Raw genomic sequence first — 17,447 nt, 5'->3', positions numbered from 1 at the left:
CACCAAAGATGGGTGTTTTGAATGGGGAGGGGTCCAGTTCTGTCTCCCAGGGAGGCAGAGAGCCTCAACACCTTCTGACTTGTGTCTCAGTTTCCACATCTGTAAAATGGGGGTGAGAAACCCTTAACTGTAGGTTCTAAGGTTGATTCAGAGACCCCGTCATTTACCGAGTGTCTAGGATTGTCCCTGCCGCTTACCAAGCTGATGCCTCTTGTCCTGCAGGTCGGCCACACACACGGAGCACTGTCATCACAGCAGTCAAGTTCCTCATCTCTGACCAGCCCCATCCCATTGACCCCCTCCTGAAGAGCTTCATCGGTGAGCACCCCCACTCCTCTACCCCCGGCCCCACTCGTCCCCTCCTCCCAGCCTTTGAGTCCAGGCTGATTTTTCTTACACATTAGCTAAGGGGAGTCTGAGGCCCAGGAGGCTACCTCACCCCTATGATGGGCAGCAGGCCCTGGTGCAAATCCCTGTGCTGCCACTGAATTGTTGGGTGAGCCTAACATGCCCCTTCTTACCTCTGAGCCTCATTTCCTCATCTGTAAAGTGTAAGGGGGTGAGAACCCTTATCTGCAAGTTCTAAGTTGATTCAGAGGCCCCATTTTTTATTGGGGGAAGGTACTCCATGAACACACAGTCTCTTACACGTGGAAAACCACCAGCGTCTCACGTGCATTGGCTTTGGTGGGCTTCAAGCTAGGTAGAGCTCTACTGGAATTGGGGAGAGTGGCTCCCAGCTCATGCCCTGTCTTAGGAGTCTTCTGGACTTAGAAGCCCAAGCAGACTTCATTGGTGAGCCCTCTCTTTGGAACTCTGCAGGACTAGGCTCTTCCTAGAGAAGGCCGACATTCACAGCTCTGAGCCTGCAGGCCTGTAACTGGATCACACTGGGAGTCTGGCCCTTCTCACACAGGCAGCACAGCCTGGTGGAATGTGGAGAGATTCTGAAGTCTGCCATTCTTGGGTTGACAGCCTGGCTCTGCTACTCTCTGGCTGTGTGAGCGTGGACAGGTCATCTCATCCCCAGCTCTAAAACGGGGGTGATGGGGTGCCTGGGTGGCTCAGTTAGTTGAGCATCCGACTTCGGCTCAGGTCATGATCTCACAGCTCATGGGTTTGAGCTCCATGTCGGGCTGTGTGCTGACAGCTCAGAGCCTGGAGCCTGCTTCAGATTCTGTGTCTCCTCTCTCTGCCCCAACCCCGCTCATGCTTTGTCTCACTCTGTTTCTCAAAAATAAATAAATGTAAAAAAAAAATTAAACCAGGGTGTTGGGGTGCCTGGGTGGTTCAGTTGGTTGAACGTCTGACTCAGGTCATGATCCCAGGGTCGTGGGATCAAGCCCCACATTGGGGTCCACACTGAGCATAGATTAAGTACCGCTTAAGATTCTCTCTGTCTCTCCCTCTGTCCCTCCCTCCCCTTCTCTAAAATAATATTAAAAAATTTTTTAAACGGGGATTCTGATCCACACTTGCCAGGGCACTGTTGTGTGAGACCAGGGGTCAGCAGGTGTGGCCACACTCTGAATTGGAGAACATGTCTAGAAGCCACAGCAATATCAACAGCAACTTCATCCCATCCCCTGACCCAGTGGGCATACGTTGCCCCTAGTTCTGAATTCCCTCATCTTGCTTGAGCCGCCCATGGCTAGCAGTCCTAGGGACCTCTGCCTAGGTGTTTGTTTTTGGTTGTATGGTTGAACCACAGTTTTCATGCTCTCACTGCATATCAGATATAAGGCTAGGCCCTTTGGTATACCTCACTGTAGTTCATTCTCCCTTGCTTGAGGGTTGCATGTTACAGATGAGGAGGCAGAGATTCAGAGAGGCGACTTGAACTCCAGTCTTGCCAGGTTCCCCACCAGGACACAGTAGAAGAGCCCCAGAGGTTACCAGCTCTGGATTTGAATCCTGCTCTGCTGGGAAACTTTATGTTCTTCCCAGGGCATTGTATTGGGAGGCACAGCATGGCAGTTTTCCCCATGACTGGTGATGGTAACTCTGATAACCTGATTAATGTGGAGACTTCCAGGTTCTCCACTCTAAAATTACTTTTTCCTTTGGAATGAATAAGTATTTTTGAGTCTGTCAAAACATCCTGTTCATCAAATTTCTGCCCACCACATTTAGCATCCATTGTGGTTTCTTTCCTGATTCAGTGATTTCTGACAGTTGCCAAATGGTGACTTTTAATTTCAGCATTCCTTCCATATTTGTTAGATTGCTTTCTGTTCTCTGGAAGAACTTTTCCTTATCCCCCATTTATTTATTCATTGATTTATTTATATCGTTATAGACTCATGGGTTCCTGTTTTATTCAGTGACTTATAACTATTTACTGTCTTCATTTATTTTGATTCTTAAGCTTGTCTTAGATGTGGCCAGTGTGAGCCCTTCAGACTGGTTCCTATGTTCTGTTGATGTGTTTCCATCATCCTTTGAACATATCCTTACTTTTTGGCACAGTGAGATGCCCTACACTTATCTTGAACCTTTGCTGCCTCAGCTCTGGAATCAGTCCTTTGTTCAGGGAGCCCTGATCCTTTTTAGTGGAGAATGGTACTTAGAATCCAAGATCTAGACACTAGGTGTGCTAATTGCTACTGGGGTGCCATTGCTTCAAGGTCCTCTTAACAGAACTAGGAAGTATGTGAATGTGTGAATGTATGTACACAGACACACATGTACATGTGTTACCTGCTCTTCCAGTCCAGCACTGCAGGGCTCCTTCTAGGCTTCTTCTGTTCCATACCCTTCTCTTACAGGGAAAAGCCCAGTTCCTGCTGTCTACCAGATATTTATACGCTTAATCCTGGAACACACAGAAAGTAGACTGACAATTGCTAACTTTTATCTCTGTGAATAGTCAGTATCTGTTTATAGGTCTTTTGTCGTTAGCCGGAGGGCAACTAGTCAAAATACTTTGGAAATTACTTGGGTGAGTTGTTTCATTCTTTCCTAACCTGGTGGTTATGTTAATCATTTGAAATACTGTTAGGATCGCAGTTTTTGTTGTTGTTTTTTGTTTTTTTAAGGATTCCCCTCATTCTAGATTTTCTTTATAGAGCAAATGAGACATTAACATAGTCCTTAAAAAGTCTATAAACTATACAAAAAGGTATATTCACAGAAGTGCTGTGTGAAAGTATAAGTTTCTTTCTCTCTCTGATCTTCAAGATCCTTATCTGTAATGATAGCAAGTTAACGTTTATAGAATCCTTGCTCTGTGCCAAGCTTTCTGCTAGGTATTTTAGATAGATTAGGTATATTAGATAGATAGATAGATAGATAGATAGATAGATAGATAGATAGATATCACATCACTACATTTTAAATCTTGAAAACAGTCCTACACTATGGGTACTGCTGTTACTCCCATTTTATAGATGAGGACATTGAGGCTATCCAAGGTCCCATAGCTAGGAAATAGTGGAACCTGGATTTGAACCCAGGCCAGACTCTAGTTCACATTCTTACTTGTGCTTTGAGGACTCATTGTGCCTGGTAAGAAAGTAGATGCTCAGAACACGTTTGCCCCCCTTCAGCCAAGTCTGCCCAGCTCACAGTAATCAGGTAACTGAGGTTGGGGTGGAGGTGATTTGCGTCTTGGCTGAGCCGTCCCTCACACACCCTCTCATCTTTCAGGAGAGTTCATGGAGAGCCTGCAGGACCCAGACCTGAATGTGCGCCGGGCCACTCTGGCTTTCTTCAACTCGGCTGTGCACAATAAGCCCTCACTGGTCCGGGACCTGCTGGATGACATCCTGCCCCTCCTCTACCAGGAGACAAAGATCCGCAGGGACCTCATCCGAGAGGTAAGACCATTGAAGGCCAGTGAAAGCCTGACTGGCGGAGCTGTGACAAGGATTTGGGTCAAGCTCTTCAGAGCAGGCACGTGGGCCATGTGGCCTGGGTCAAATGCTGCACCTCCACTTCCAGGTTGTGTGACCCTGGGCACATTGACCTAGGGACAATTTAATCTGCTCTGAGTCTGTTTCTCTTCTTGGGAAAAATGAGGAAAATAGTTCGTGTCTGCATCATAGGGTTGTTGACAAGATTCAATGAGTTATGTCCTGCAGCTTCTCAGGGCTGCTCCTGGCACACAGTTGGCACTCGGTAAATGTTGGCGGTTCTTATTATCACTCAACATTCAGCAGGCATTCACTGAGCACCAGCACTGTGTCAGAGTGCCAGGATCAGAGCTGGATCAGAGCTGCTACTAGAGAGCTCATGGCCACCTAAAGGATAGAGACACCCATTCTGCCAATTATTTTACTGAGATAGAGCCTATTTGGTGCAATAAGGATTTAAGGGGCACAGATTAAAAGTTAATTAACAGCTATTAGAACATAGTATAATAGAAATGTCTTGGGGAGCCTGGGTGGTCACTCAGTTGAGCATTCAACTTCGGCTCAGGTTATGATCTCATGGTTCGTGGGTTTGAGCCCCACATCTGACCTGCTGCTGTCAGTGCAGGCCCACTTTGGAGCCTCTGTCTCCCTATCTCTCTGTCTTTCCCCTGCCCATTCTCTCTCTCTTTAAAAAAAAAACAAAAAAAAAACAAAACCACCTGGCATTGCTGAAGAGGAAGCGACTATGTTTAGAGGGGTTAGGAAAGTTTCCCAAAAGAGGGGGCATTTAAGCTGGGCTTTGAGGGGTGAGAATGAGAGTACCATTAAGAACAGAGCCTTGTGGTTAAAAGCTTCAGAGACCCGGGCTTTTAATTCTAGTTCAGCCACGTACTAGCTGTGTGTTCTTGGGCAAATTAATTAACCTTTCTGAGCCTTAGTTTCCTCTTATGTTACGTGGGGTTAATATAACACTGTCTTCCTGGGACTGTTGTGATGCTTGAGTAACATGTCATTTGTCAAGCACTCAGCACAGTGGCTGGCACGTTACAACTGCTCAGTAGACTATAATAATTATTGTTACTGTTATTATCAAAGGGCATTGCAGGCTGAGCAAAGGCAAGAGATTGGGGACAGAACACAGTACTGAACAACAGAGGTGGGGTGTGCAGCAGGAACTAAGGGAGGTGTTCTTACACCCTAGAGTCACATCCCATAACCCTTGTCACCCTTCCCTCCTGCAGGTAGAAATGGGGCCCTTTAAGCACACAGTGGATGATGGGCTGGACGTGCGCAAGGCAGCCTTTGAATGCATGTACTCGCTGCTTGAGAGCTGCCTGGGCCGGCTGGACATCTGCGAGTTCCTGAATCACGTGGAGGATGGCCTGAAGGACCACTACGATATCCGGGTAGGATGGGCTCCCTGCCAAACCTATGCCCACCCTGTACGAAGGGGAGAGCAGGCACCACTGGGGCCCATTGCTTGTTTGTCCCCCACTCTCCACCCCGGCACCCCTGTAAATAACTGCATTGTTCTTTTTCAATAAGAAAGAGAGCCAACCTCTCAAACACCTTTGAGGAGAGTCTACACTGGGCAAGCTCTTTGGAGGACGGTTTAGCAGTAGCTAGAAAAATTTAGAATTCTGAGACCCACCTTTGACCTAGCAGTTCCATCTCTGTGAACAGAGCCTCTAGACTGACACCTAAAAACATGTTTGGAGTTTTATGTTCTAGATTGTTCTGAGAGTTGGGGAAAGCTGGCAGCTTCCCAAATGTCCACCTATCAGAAGCTCACTCAATAAACTGGGTACCTCTGGTCTTGGAATGCTAGCAGCATTAAGAAGAGTGAGCCAGGTCCCTCTGCACTGATGTGAGAGATGCCCAAGGCCCGCTGTTGATTGATAAAAGCCAGTTTTTACAGGCATTTCCCCCATGCTTTTCCCTTCTTACCCCTTCTGGCCACACGGCCCTCTTGCCTGCCCTCCAGGGAGCACAGGACAAGGCCTGGGCATCAGTGCAGCATTTGGACTCCTATGTCCAGGCTCCTTTTGGTGTTGAGGAGGGTGGGTTGAGGAGGGTGAGTTTGCACCACACCCTTAGAGAGTAGGTTTATGATGCCCACTCTACAGGGGAGAGGCCAGAGAGCTGGGTGGTTCCAGGGCACCAGCTGGGAAATGGAGGAGCCCTGGGTCACAGCATGTGCTGTGTGATGCCATGCTTTTTGCTGGTCCCCCTCCTTTGCTGTGGGTTGCGGGGGGATCAGGGCAGGGTGGATATCTGGTAGGGATGGGTAGGGCGTGTAGAATTCAGACAACCATCCGTTATGCTGCATGTTTGTAGGAATTTCACCATTTTCAAAAGAGGTCACCATTATTCTCCTGCAGGCTGGACCAGGATTGTAGATGTGTTTAGTTGGCTCATACAGCAGTTGTTTGTTTTTTTTTAACTGGGTGCCAGTATTTAAAAGTTGAGAGATTTTACGTGAAAATCAGTTTCTTTTGAAAACAGTGCATGAGCTCTGGGCCACATTCCCACGGCCACAACGGGCTGGAGCTGACAGCTGCTGTCTGGAGTGTGGACTCCTAACTCCTTCCCAGTTGCCATCTGGCCCTCTTCACTCATGGAAAGTGTCTGCCTGGCGCTGTGAGCATCTGAGCTTGAGAGTAGCCCCCTCCCTGGTGCTTCTTCTTATCTGATCCTCCTCAGCCAAGTGTAGCTGGCGTAGTGGGTATTGCCATTCACATTTTTTTAATGTTTATTTATTTTTGAGCGAGAGATACAGAGCATGAGCAGGAGAAGGGCAGAGAGAGAAGGAGACACAGAATCCAAAGCAGGCTCCAGGCTCTGGGCTGTCAGCACGTGGGGCTCGAACTAACGTACTACAAGATCATGACCTGAGCCTAAGTCAGACACTCAACCGACTGAGCCACCCAGGCGCCCCCTGCCATTCACATTATAGAGAAGAAAACTGAGGCCCAGAGTGGGAGAGACTGTTGCAGGGCCCTGGCAGGAATTAGTGCTAGAGTTTGGACCTGAGCTCCAGGTATTGGTACCAGATCCTCTGATCTTCCCTGGGCTCTGCTCCTTTTGGCCATTTCACTGTGAACGTTGTCTCCTCCCTCTGGGCAGATGCTGACCTTCATCATGCTGGCCCGACTGGCTACCCTGTGTCCCGCACCTGTTCTGCAGAGGGTGGACCGGCTCATTGAGCCACTCAGGGCCACCTGCACCGCCAAGGTAAGCCCTCCTGCCTAGCCCTGGGCACACCTACAGATTATTCAGTTACCATTTATGGGTAGTATATGAAGTGCTTCATTTAACTGTTGTTGTCACCCTATAAAGTATTTCTTATTGTCACCACTGTATACACAGAGGAAAGAGACTCAAGAGAGGTGCAGTTATTGATTTGGGCTACCCAGCTAGTAAATTGCAGAGCTGGGATTCACACCCACCTCTTTCTTTCGTTCATCAAACATTTCCTGGGTGCCGGCCCTTGTAGCAAGGTACTAGGGATACCACATTGAACATGGTGTATTCCCTACTCCCACATCCTAATTGGAACACTGAGTTATTCTCTTGGAAAGATAGAAACCATTGATGGGGTGATTGATCCAGGGCAGAGTTGCTGCTAGGCTGGAGTGCCTCAAGGGTCAGGGGAGGGATCTGGAGTGGAAGGCCTGGGGGAAAGCTGCAGCACTGGGAACAGAGCCTGGTGTCCAGTAATTATCTGTTGACTGAAAGAACTAATCTGGGTTTTGAAAGGGTAGGAATTAACCAAACGAGGGCAGAGTATTTCAGGTTGGAGCTTAAAGAGGAGAGAGATCTATAGAACAGTGATTTTCAAGTTGCAAAAGAGCAAAACCTTTTCCAAAAAAATGAAATCTTTTGTGGCTAAAACAGATAAAATTGGTAATTTCTTAATAGAAACCTACCTTTTAAGTTTCAGTTTGTAAACCTATGCATGGTATGAAGTCATAGAAAACAGTGGTTCTGCAGGGCCATTGCAGTCTTGACAGTTTCAAAGGCCAAATCACTTCTAGTTTTCTTGGAGCTATACAGCATGGAGAAAAATCCCAGTTCACAGGGAAAGGCTGCAAATGGTGTTGCAGCATCAGGACACCCTTCCACTCGGCTAAGATGGCAAGAGGAGCTTTGATCTGAGGCCTACACAGAGGCCACTCATTCTGGCTGCCCAGAGGGCACTGTGTGTGGGGTGCTATGATGAAAACTTGCTGCATCCAAGTCCACGATCCCTCATCCACTGAAACCTACAAAGCTCTGGAAACCAAAAGCTTTTTATTTTTTTTTTTTATTTTTTTTTTTTAATGTTTATTTTTGAGAGACAGAGAGACAGAGAGAGAGACAGAGTGCAAGTTGGGGAGGGGCAGAGACAGAGGGAGACACAGAATCCCAAGCAGGCTCCAGGCTCTGAGCTCTCAGCCCAGAGCCCAGCGTGGGGCCTGAACCCACGGACCATGAGATCATGACCTGAGCCAAAGTCAGCTGCCCAACCGACTGAGCCACCCAGGTGCCCCACTGTGTTAAGTCATTTAATCCTTAAAAGCAACTCTATGGAAAGGAGACTCTTACATATAGAAAGGGAAGTACAGCTTAGAATGACCACCTGGAGTCACAGATCTTACAGGGCAGAGCTATTTGAACCTGATTGTTCAACCCCAATGCCAAGCTCTTAACCATTACACCGGACTCTTCAAGGGAAAGAGTCTTTGGGTGAAGTCAGGGGCATGGAGAGGAATTTGGACTTTATTCCATAAGCAGTGGGGGGAATTCTGAGATCCTCTAAATAAGTGGAAGAGGGTGGGGGATGAAAAACAAGGCAGACAAGGCAGTTTTGGGTACTTGCTGTGCAGAAGAGATTGCAGGGCCAGGCACCTGAGTTGGGGGGAAGAAGCCAGGCCAGCTAGATGACTGTCACAGTGATCCATTCATTCAATTAAGTCAGATGGTACCACCAAGTCATATGATACCAAGAGCCTGTTTTTAAGCACAGTGAATAAACATAGGCTGAATCTCCAATCGGGGCAGGAGACAATTAACACTTTATAGCAATTGTCACCACTGAATTATTTATTTTTTAATTTTTAAATTTTTTTAATGTTTATTTATTTTTGAGAGAGAGAGAGCGTGAGTAAGGGAGGGGTAGAGAGAGGGAGACACAGGCTCCAGGCTTTGAGCTGTCAGCACAGAGCCTGACGCGGGGCTTGAACTCACGAACCGGAGATCATGACGTGGGCTGAATGAAGTCAGAGGCTTAACAGACTGAGCCACCCAGGTGCCCCCATCAAATTACTTATTAATGAAAAGAAAGGTGGACAGTTTAGATTGGCTGGTCCGAGGCCCCCTAGGTGACTTCAAAGTTGATTTGAATGACAAAGAATCACCCTCTGGAGAAACCTACCAGTGTAAAAGTGCAGGAGAAATCTCAGGACAGGAGACTGAAGTAGGGGAGTATGCTGTGATTTAAACTGGGAAAGCTTACTACAGGTGGTTGAGAGGAATCCAGAGACTAGTGAGGGAGGCTGTGATGCCAGGCCAGGCCAGGCTCAGTAAAGGATGGCTCGTTTTTTCCCACTTTAGGTCAAAGCTGGTTCCGTGAAGCAGGAATTTGAGAAGCAAGATGAGCTGAAACGCTCCGCCATGAGGGCTGTGGCCGCCCTGCTGACCATCCCGGAAGTAGGGAAAAGCCCCATCATGGCTGACTTCTCTTCCCAAATCCGATCCAACCCCGAACTTGCTGCCCTCTTTGAGAGCATCCAGAAGGATTCTGCTTCAGCCCCCAGCACAGACTCTATGGAGCTCAGCTAGTGCTTCCCCAGTCCCCAGGTGGGCCCTTACCAAGAGAAGGGGGCCTACCCAAGCCTGAGGCCTCACTGTCCCCATGCTGGCCAAAGGCCTCTGCTTTTGCCCTTTCTTCATCTCACTGGGGGGCCGTCCTGCTCCTGGTCGGGGCTTACAGTGCCTTCTCCAGGGACCCCAACTCGAGGCCCCCAGCAGGAGCTGCAAGGCTGCCAACAGTTGGACCCTGTAACTCAGGACAGTCATTCAAAGCAACAGGGCATGGACGTTTTTCCAAGCCCTTCGGCACAAATAGTGGATGTGTGACTTCACACTGGGCAGTCTATACCTTCAAACTGGGGAGTCACTGCCTTACAGAGGACTAAGTAGTGTTTAGAAATACTCTTGTGCTCACAGCTGTGAAAGGTTAGGAGGCAGCCGGCTGGCCTTCTTTCCCACCAGTGTCACTCACACCTCTCCCACTTTTCACTTCACTTGATCTGATAGGCCAAAAATTCATGCTTCGGCTGGGCATCTGAAAAACTAAAGCTACTTCTCTGAGCTTCTTGCATTTTAGAATTCAAAATGCTTCCTTTTCCAATTGGTAGTGATGATTCAGAAATTGGTATTTTTGCAGGGGAGGTGGTTGGGATAGAGAATTAGATCTAATATGTTTTTTTCTAATTTCAAAACGCTTATGTAGTCAAATGGGAAACCAGAAAGCACAAAGGAAACTAGACCACCTCTCACGCCACCCCACCTATAGGTGTAACCAGTTGGTTTGTGTCCTTCGGAGGAAGACTTTGAACATGTTGTTCCTAGTTTTTAGTATTGAAGACACAAATATTAAGCGACAGATTAAAAGAATTTTCTGTACTGTCCCAGGTTAATAAGAGATCCTTGTTACTTTTTCTCTGCACAGTTCCTCTACTAGGCATGTCACCATCCATATGTTTCCCAAGTCAGTTTAAAGAAATTATGAAAATGACGAACATTTACTCAAATGTTTCAGACTAGGTTTTGAACTGAAGGCAGCCCACCTGTAAGACCTTTTTCTAAGGGACTTAAAACCGCTCATGGCTAGCATGCCAAGAAAATTCTAACCAGGGTAGTTCTTTCTGCTCAGTTGACCAGGTTGGTAGGGAAAAACACCCTGTATGCAGTTATCTTGTTCTGGAGTCTACATGCCATATCCCAGGACTATATACTGCCACTTGCTACCAGTTCTTGGAAAAGTGGTACCCTAACTTTACAGACATGCCTGACTTTATCATGCTTTGTAGATACTGCATTTACAAATTGAAGATTTGTGGGAATCCTGCGTCCAGCCACATCTGTCAGCACCATTTGCTCATTTCATGTCGTATTTTCCTCAGTTCACTTTTTCATTATTGTATTTGTTATGATCTGTGATCTTTGATGTTACTATTCGTGCCTGAAGATGTGACGGTCATGAGAAAACTTTTAACGGTGGAGTTGAGATGGAATCTGCTCATGGTGAAGGTGCTGTTAAAGACTGTTGAAATGACAACAAAGAACTGAAGAATATTACATCAACTTAGTTGATAAAGCAGTGGCAGGGTTTGAGGGGATGGACTCCAATTTTGAAAGCTCTCTGGGTAAAAGTGCTCATATTACATGCTACAGAGAAGTCATTCTTGACTCCATCAATGCAGCAAACTTCATGGTCTTAATTTTAGTAACTTGCCACAGCCACCCAGTCTTCAGCAACCACCACCCTCATTAGCAGCCATCAGCATCCAGGTAAGACCCTCCACCAGCAAAAAGATGGCCATTCATAGAAAGCTCAGGCAGTTATTTTTGCAATAAAGTTATTTTTAAATTAAGGTATGCACATTATTTAGGTAAACTATTGCACATAATAAATTTGAGTATGGTATAAACAGAACTTTTATATGAACTGGGTAACCAGAAAATGCGTCGGACGTGTGACTTGCTTTATCACAGTGGTCTGGAACCAAACCAAGCCTGGGTCTCCGGAGGCATGCCTGTAATTAACAGGGCTAAATTCTAGCTATTGTTGCCTAGAGTGTGGGCTGTAGTTGAAAAGAAAGCTTGATTATTAAATCCTGAATACCAATCAAGAGGCTATATCATGTTAAGGATCCCACAACTTCAGAAATTGTTCAATTACCTGAAGCAGCCAGCTAGGGGAAGGTTATAAAAGGGAGACTGCAAAATATCTTCAGACATCCAAGGCTGATCATATAGTAGAGGGATTTTTGTCATCCTGTCATGGTTTAGGACAGAAGCCACAGGATGCTATTTCAGCACCAAATAAGTAAGGAGTAAGGGATTCACCTGGATTCTTTCATGCAATTTCTCAATCACGAGAACCACATAGAGTAAATGTCATCCAACTTTACATAGCAAACCTAAGAAAGACTACTTGCTCTGAGCTACAAGGTCCTCCAGTTAAGGGAGGAACCCACCTTGGTCTGAAGGCCAAGTCTTCCCTACCCCCAAATGGAGTGGACAAGGCTGATCTGGGCACCAGAGGCCTGTGCCCTATGAAGAATAAAATATCCTTTATAAACCTCTTCCAAATGGAAGATTCCAGAGTATTAACCAGCAGTAAAAAAAACATCTGTGACAACTTGTCTGAGTAGGAAATTGAAGAGTAAAACCAAAGAGGGAAATGCCAGATGGTAGTTTTATGGTTTTATTAACACAAATATGATGTGCACATAAACTGTCTATTCGTTTTCTTCGCTGCGCAGTCTGGCATTGGGATTCGTGACTCTGATGGCCAGCTGGGCTGCTCTTTCCACAATGGCTTTACGGTTCTTGGAGGAGACATTGTGAGCAATCTCTGCACAGTAAGATCTGGAAGAGAATTGGTTAGTGAGTAGAGTAAGGAGGCGCTGGTAAATAGCTGATGAACAAGACTTGCATAGCCCCGAATCCCAACTCTTCTAAAATCTATGGTACCAGCAGTAAGGCTCTTAAAGTATTCCCAGGCAGTGACAAAAGCACTCTCATTGTTCCCTCTCACTTAATCCTTACAGCAGCCTTATGATTCATGTATTGCCTCCATCTTACAGACAAACCACGGCCCTTAAAGGTGGAAATGAATTCCCAAGTCAGATATATAGAAACAGACAGGGCTATCATGGCTCAGACCCAGACTCCAAGTTCAAAGGTCCTCCTCTATCCTTCTAGTCCCATGAAGTTTTAAAACTCTCTGTAAAGTAACCAAGAGCAGAATCCAATAGTCTGATTAAACCAGGAGCTTCCTGGCTCAGACATTAATTAATTTACTTGTTTGCTGCTGACAAAATTCAAATTGAGAAGTAACATTGCCTGAAGTTGCCCAGCAAATAACTATACTTTAACCCGCCTAACAGATACTGTTCCAACTTACTCATTCCTCACAGCTGCACCATACCCTGGTTTGGTAACAGACTGGCCCGAAGCATTTTATGACGCCAGCAACAGCTAATTAAGATACTGTAGGGGCACCTGGCTGGCTTATTAGGTGGGTCATCTGACTCTTGATCTTGGGGAGGCGAGTTTGAGCCCCATGTTGGGTGTAGAGATTGCTTAAAAATGAAATCTTAAGGAGCAGCTAGGTGGCTCAATCAGTTAAGTGTCTATTGATTTTGGCTCAGGTTATAATCTCATTGTTTGTGAGTTTGAACCCCAGTCAGCTGGAGCCTACTTCGGGTTCTGTGTCTCCCTCTCTCTGTCCCTCTCCTGCTCATGCTCTCAAAAATAAACATTAGAAAAGAAAAGGAAAATCTTGAAAAAAAAAAAAGACTCTAGGAGAAATTTCAGCAAAGGAAGACTGTAAGAAGTGACTAAGGCAATGGGGCATACAGAGTTCTCTTTAAGAACTCCAGCAAAATAGCTTAACAGACAAGCAAACTAAGAGAATTTTTTTTTCTATAAAGGAGGTTCACTCAAGCTCAAAGTAGCTATATTTTGAAATGTTTCCATCTTTGTTCTTAACACTTACATCTTTTCTTCCCCCCTCGATAACTCCTCAGGTCCTCGTCCATATATATATTTAACATATCAATCATAAATACCTTCCCCTCTGCCTAGGCATTTTCCACACATGATCACCATTTTGAGTGTATATGTAACATTCCACCCAGTGCTTGTACTCCCACCATTCACAAATTACACTTTCAATCCTTCAGTTACTGCTGCAATGATCAGCCTTACAAAGATTTTCTGCTTTTCAGTTTATTTAAGGACAAATATCCAGAAATGCAACTTGTGGTGTAAAGGTCACAAATTCCAAAAATTTCTATAGCTCTTTACACAAACTGTCAAGCTATTTAAAAAGAGTACCTTTTTGGCATCCAGCAGCATCTGCAACTCATGTTTGCTGCCCAAGTATCTTTAATAGGAATATAAGAACACCAATCCCTCCAACCCAAATTCAAAGCATCTAAATAACTTCCCACATTAAATGTTTTCTCATCCCACTGTCCACCTTTTGGCCTAAGCAAACCAAGTCTCTCACAGAGCTCATAAAGTGTCTAACTTTCTTAAAACCCTTGAAAGGAATGCTGTGAATCCTCTGTGCACTCTAGCATCTCTACAACTTTGTGTAAGCCATCCTGATTGCAAAGCCTTCCTCCTTTTCTCTACCTCAGATCACAGAGCTCTTAATCAGACAGCAACTCGTCTATTCCTGCAGATTTTGGAAGAGAGATACCTGTGGCCACAGCATAAAGTGTCCCTTAGGTCTGAGGCTACACTATATCCCCCATACCTCCACATAAATAAAGCCACCATTCTGCAAAGAACTGCCCAAAGGATCCTCCAGCGTTTTTACTGTCAGGCAAAGTCCTGTCTTTCCAGGTCTCAGGTCTCTATACTTACCAGGGGAAGTTCCCTCACCCTGCTCCAGCAAAGGAAACCTTTCTAAGCTCCCAACAAGCATTCTTTAAGCTCCCTAGAGAATATACAACTCCTCCAAATGCATTCTATAAAGTCCCTACCAAAATTGCTCACAGATGCAGACTTCTGACACCTGAACCCAGAAGTGGGGCCCAACTCACTTGTTGCACATCAGCAGCACCTCAAGCTCCTTGACATTGTGGACTAGGAACTTCCGGAAGCCACTGGGCAGCATGTGCTTTGTTTTCTTGTTGCTCCCGTAACCAATGTTGGGCATCAAAATCTGGCCCTTGAATCTTCTGCGCACCCTATTGTCAATGCCTCTGGGTTTCCGCCAGTTGCGCTGAAATAAACACAGGAGGGTTAGTGCCTTTGCCAACACCTCTTCCTTTTAGAGGAAAAAAGGGGGACCCAATGAAAAGGAAACATGCCCCAACAGTAGCTGTCGTTGGGTTACAGTTCACCTTTATTTGGTGGAGAAAAATAGGGGCTCCTGCCTTTGAGCACCAGGAATATAGACTCACATCCACACTCCTAAATAAAGGAAAAACAAACTACAGACTGATAGAATGTGAGGGGATTGTGTATACAGTAAGGTAAAGAGTGAAGAGCATGGGTTCTAGCACTGCACTCAAGATACAAGTTTTCTCATCATAAAATACGGATAATCTACTTCTCATAACCTCTTAAGGCCACCTAAAATGATACAAGCCTCTAGACACGTCAAAACAGCCAAACGTCCAATTCATACTATAATCAAGTGACTGAATGCCAATAAGGTGTACTCAGACCTAAGTTTCTAGAGAGCTCTTCCACTAACTAGACTGGTTCATCTGCCAAATGTGATCTTCTGACCAGGTGATACCATAAATCCAACAGCCCATTTAGGGGCTCCTTTCTCCACCCCAACAAACACTTCCATCCCAGGACCACATATACCTTAATTTTGACATATCGGTCTGACTGGTGCCGGATGAACTTCTTGGTCCTCTTTTTAACGATCTTGGGCTTCACCAGAGGTCTGAGGGCAGCCATGATGCCTTCAAGAAAGAAGCAGAGATGGTGACAGAGTCCTAGAAGGAAGCTTTCCTGCTCAGGCCTTGAACATTGTTGCAGAGTGTCTTCCAATCTCCAGCTACTGAGCAAACTGGGAATGGAATGGGTACCTCTGCCAGGCTTGCTTTCCCTCCCGTTTCCGAAGCTGGCAGAATACGAACCACTCTCCAGACGCGATCCTGGGAGGTCAGCAGTCACTTCATCCACTGAAGAAAAAAAGCACGCTAACAGCTAATCTAAAACAAATGGGGGCGCCCGGGCGGCTCAGTCGGTGGAGCATCCGACTTCAGCTCAGGTCATGATCTCACACTCCGCGAGTTCGAGCCACACGTTGGGCTCTTGTGCTGACAGCTCGGAGCCTGGAGCCTGCTTCAGATTCTGTGTCTCCCTCCCTCTCTGCCCCTCCCCTGCTCATGCTCAGTCTCAAAAATAAATCAAAACATTAAAAAAATAAAACAAATGGACCCCCAAAAGTTCTCAGCTTGCACAGGGGAGCAAATCCCACACCTGGCGCCCCAAACCCCAGACAGTCCAATTTCCTTTTCGTTAGGCAGAACTTGGACAATCCACAAGAACCTGAGCCTTAGTTGTTTTCCCACCTGTAAAATGGAAAGGATACTGCACGTTGAATGCTTGCAGTGACTGGAGGTAGAGAAACCTGTTATTTCCCCTAGAGTGCTGCTGCTCTACAATTCTCTCACAACAGACCTATAAAACCATAACGTACTGATGCTTCTAGGCCTTGGAACTTCCTGTTCTACCTGAAGATCATCCGAGGACCGGCCTTCCCGATTACCCTAGTTTTTTTTCCCTAATACAACACCCTTTTTGTTCTCTTCGCTGCTTCTATTCCTTTGTTCAGCACACGGTACTCCGTGAACTTTGTGTTCGATAAAGGAACGCACCTCCGCCCGAAACATTATTTCCTCGCAGACAAGGACGCAGTTTTATATTCTCAGAGATCCTTCGTTAACTGAACCGATCGACTAGCAGCAATCGTTTTGTTTTGGCGGTCTGGCCGCAGCAGCAACCCCAAGACCAGAACCGCAGAGGAGGGAGCGTCGGTCGGCGTGAACAAAATACACGCGGAAACACAACGCTGACCAAAACTGGAATACTCCTGCCCTCGGACTGGAAACTTCTGGTGGCTTCACAGTCCCTACAAGCCCGCGCTGCCTAGACCCGAAACGGCGACCTTCACTCCCAGGCCTCAAACAAGCGGTCAGCAACGCTGAGAGACACCAGGCGGCCTCCGTAGGGCGGCCAAGTGGCCCTGGGAAGCAAACCTCCATCATCGGCTGGGCCGCTTCGTTCGGTTCCTGTACGTGCTCCAGCCAACCGACAAGGACAAAGCCCACCAAGACGAGTGCTCGGAAGGGCAGGCCTCCTCACCACGAAGCGACAATACCAGATGAAGACCGCAGAGATGCGGATGGCCAACGATTAAAACTCACCGAGTTACAGATGGCCGCCACCTCCGCAGGCAGCGCCGAGGAAGAGAGTGGAAGGTCGCGCGCGAAGGCTGATGGGACGTAACTTCTGGGTCCTGTCAGGGAAAAAAGAGTACTTCCTGCGCTTGGTCCCTCAAAGGAAAGAAAGACATTTCAGAGAAATACTGAAAAAAAGTCGAGAATACATGTGTTTTAATATATATTAATATGTAGAAGTACTGCTGGGAATTTTTCATACCTGACGTAGGACTACGTAGAATATTTGGAATTCTTTCTGAGCTTTTAAGACCTGGTGGGGGGGCATCCACTTCCGCCAGAAATTGAAGCCGTTCTTCCGGAGAACAATCCAGTTTTTAGATTATTTCCGCCCGCGTTTCTTCTGCTATTAAGTGCGCCTCTTGGTGGCCAGGAGGGAACA

General features: G+C 46.4%; 2 protein-coding genes and 1 non-coding gene across 4 annotated transcripts in view; 1 reads left to right on the top strand and 2 right to left on the bottom strand.

Moving 5' to 3' along the window:
• CAND2 (cullin associated and neddylation dissociated 2 (putative)) overlaps positions 1-11,556 on the top strand; it is a 34,063-nt gene extending 22,507 nt beyond the window's left edge. For both annotated transcript variants that reach the window (XM_040491916.1, XM_040491915.1), the window contains exons 11-15: positions 223-318; positions 3,649-3,818; positions 5,096-5,260; positions 6,981-7,088; positions 9,450-11,556. In XM_040491916.1, coding sequence (XP_040347850.1) covers positions 223-318; positions 3,649-3,818; positions 5,096-5,260; positions 6,981-7,088; positions 9,450-9,677 — 767 coding nt within the window. In that variant the 3' untranslated portion in view covers positions 9,678-11,556. The remainder of the gene's footprint in view (positions 1-222; positions 319-3,648; positions 3,819-5,095; positions 5,261-6,980; positions 7,089-9,449) is intronic.
• Positions 11,557-12,314: 758 nt separating this feature from the next.
• Positions 12,315-17,148, bottom strand: RPL32 (ribosomal protein L32). The gene is made up of 4 exons (XM_040491927.1): positions 17,033-17,148; positions 15,462-15,562; positions 14,684-14,865; positions 12,315-12,494 (listed from the first exon to the last, which is right to left on the bottom strand). The coding sequence occupies exons 2-4, from the start codon at positions 15,555-15,557 to the stop codon at positions 12,365-12,367; spliced, it is 408 nt and encodes a 135-aa protein (XP_040347861.1). The 5' UTR covers positions 15,558-15,562; positions 17,033-17,148; the 3' UTR covers positions 12,315-12,364.
• LOC121041407 (small nucleolar RNA SNORA7) lies at positions 15,628-15,767 on the bottom strand. Its single transcript, XR_005795727.1, has one exon. It is a non-coding gene; the product is annotated as a small nucleolar RNA SNORA7 (small nucleolar RNA).
• Positions 17,149-17,447: the final 299 nt, after the last annotated feature.

Source organism: Herpailurus yagouaroundi, unplaced genomic scaffold, assembly GCF_014898765.1.
Source record: "Herpailurus yagouaroundi ecotype Mexico unplaced genomic scaffold, PumYag 183, whole genome shotgun sequence".
NCBI classification, from domain to species: domain Eukaryota; kingdom Metazoa; phylum Chordata; class Mammalia; order Carnivora; family Felidae; genus Herpailurus; species Herpailurus yagouaroundi.
Note: the sequence above shows the minus strand (reverse complement) of the source record. Positions and strands in the feature narration are given on the sequence as shown.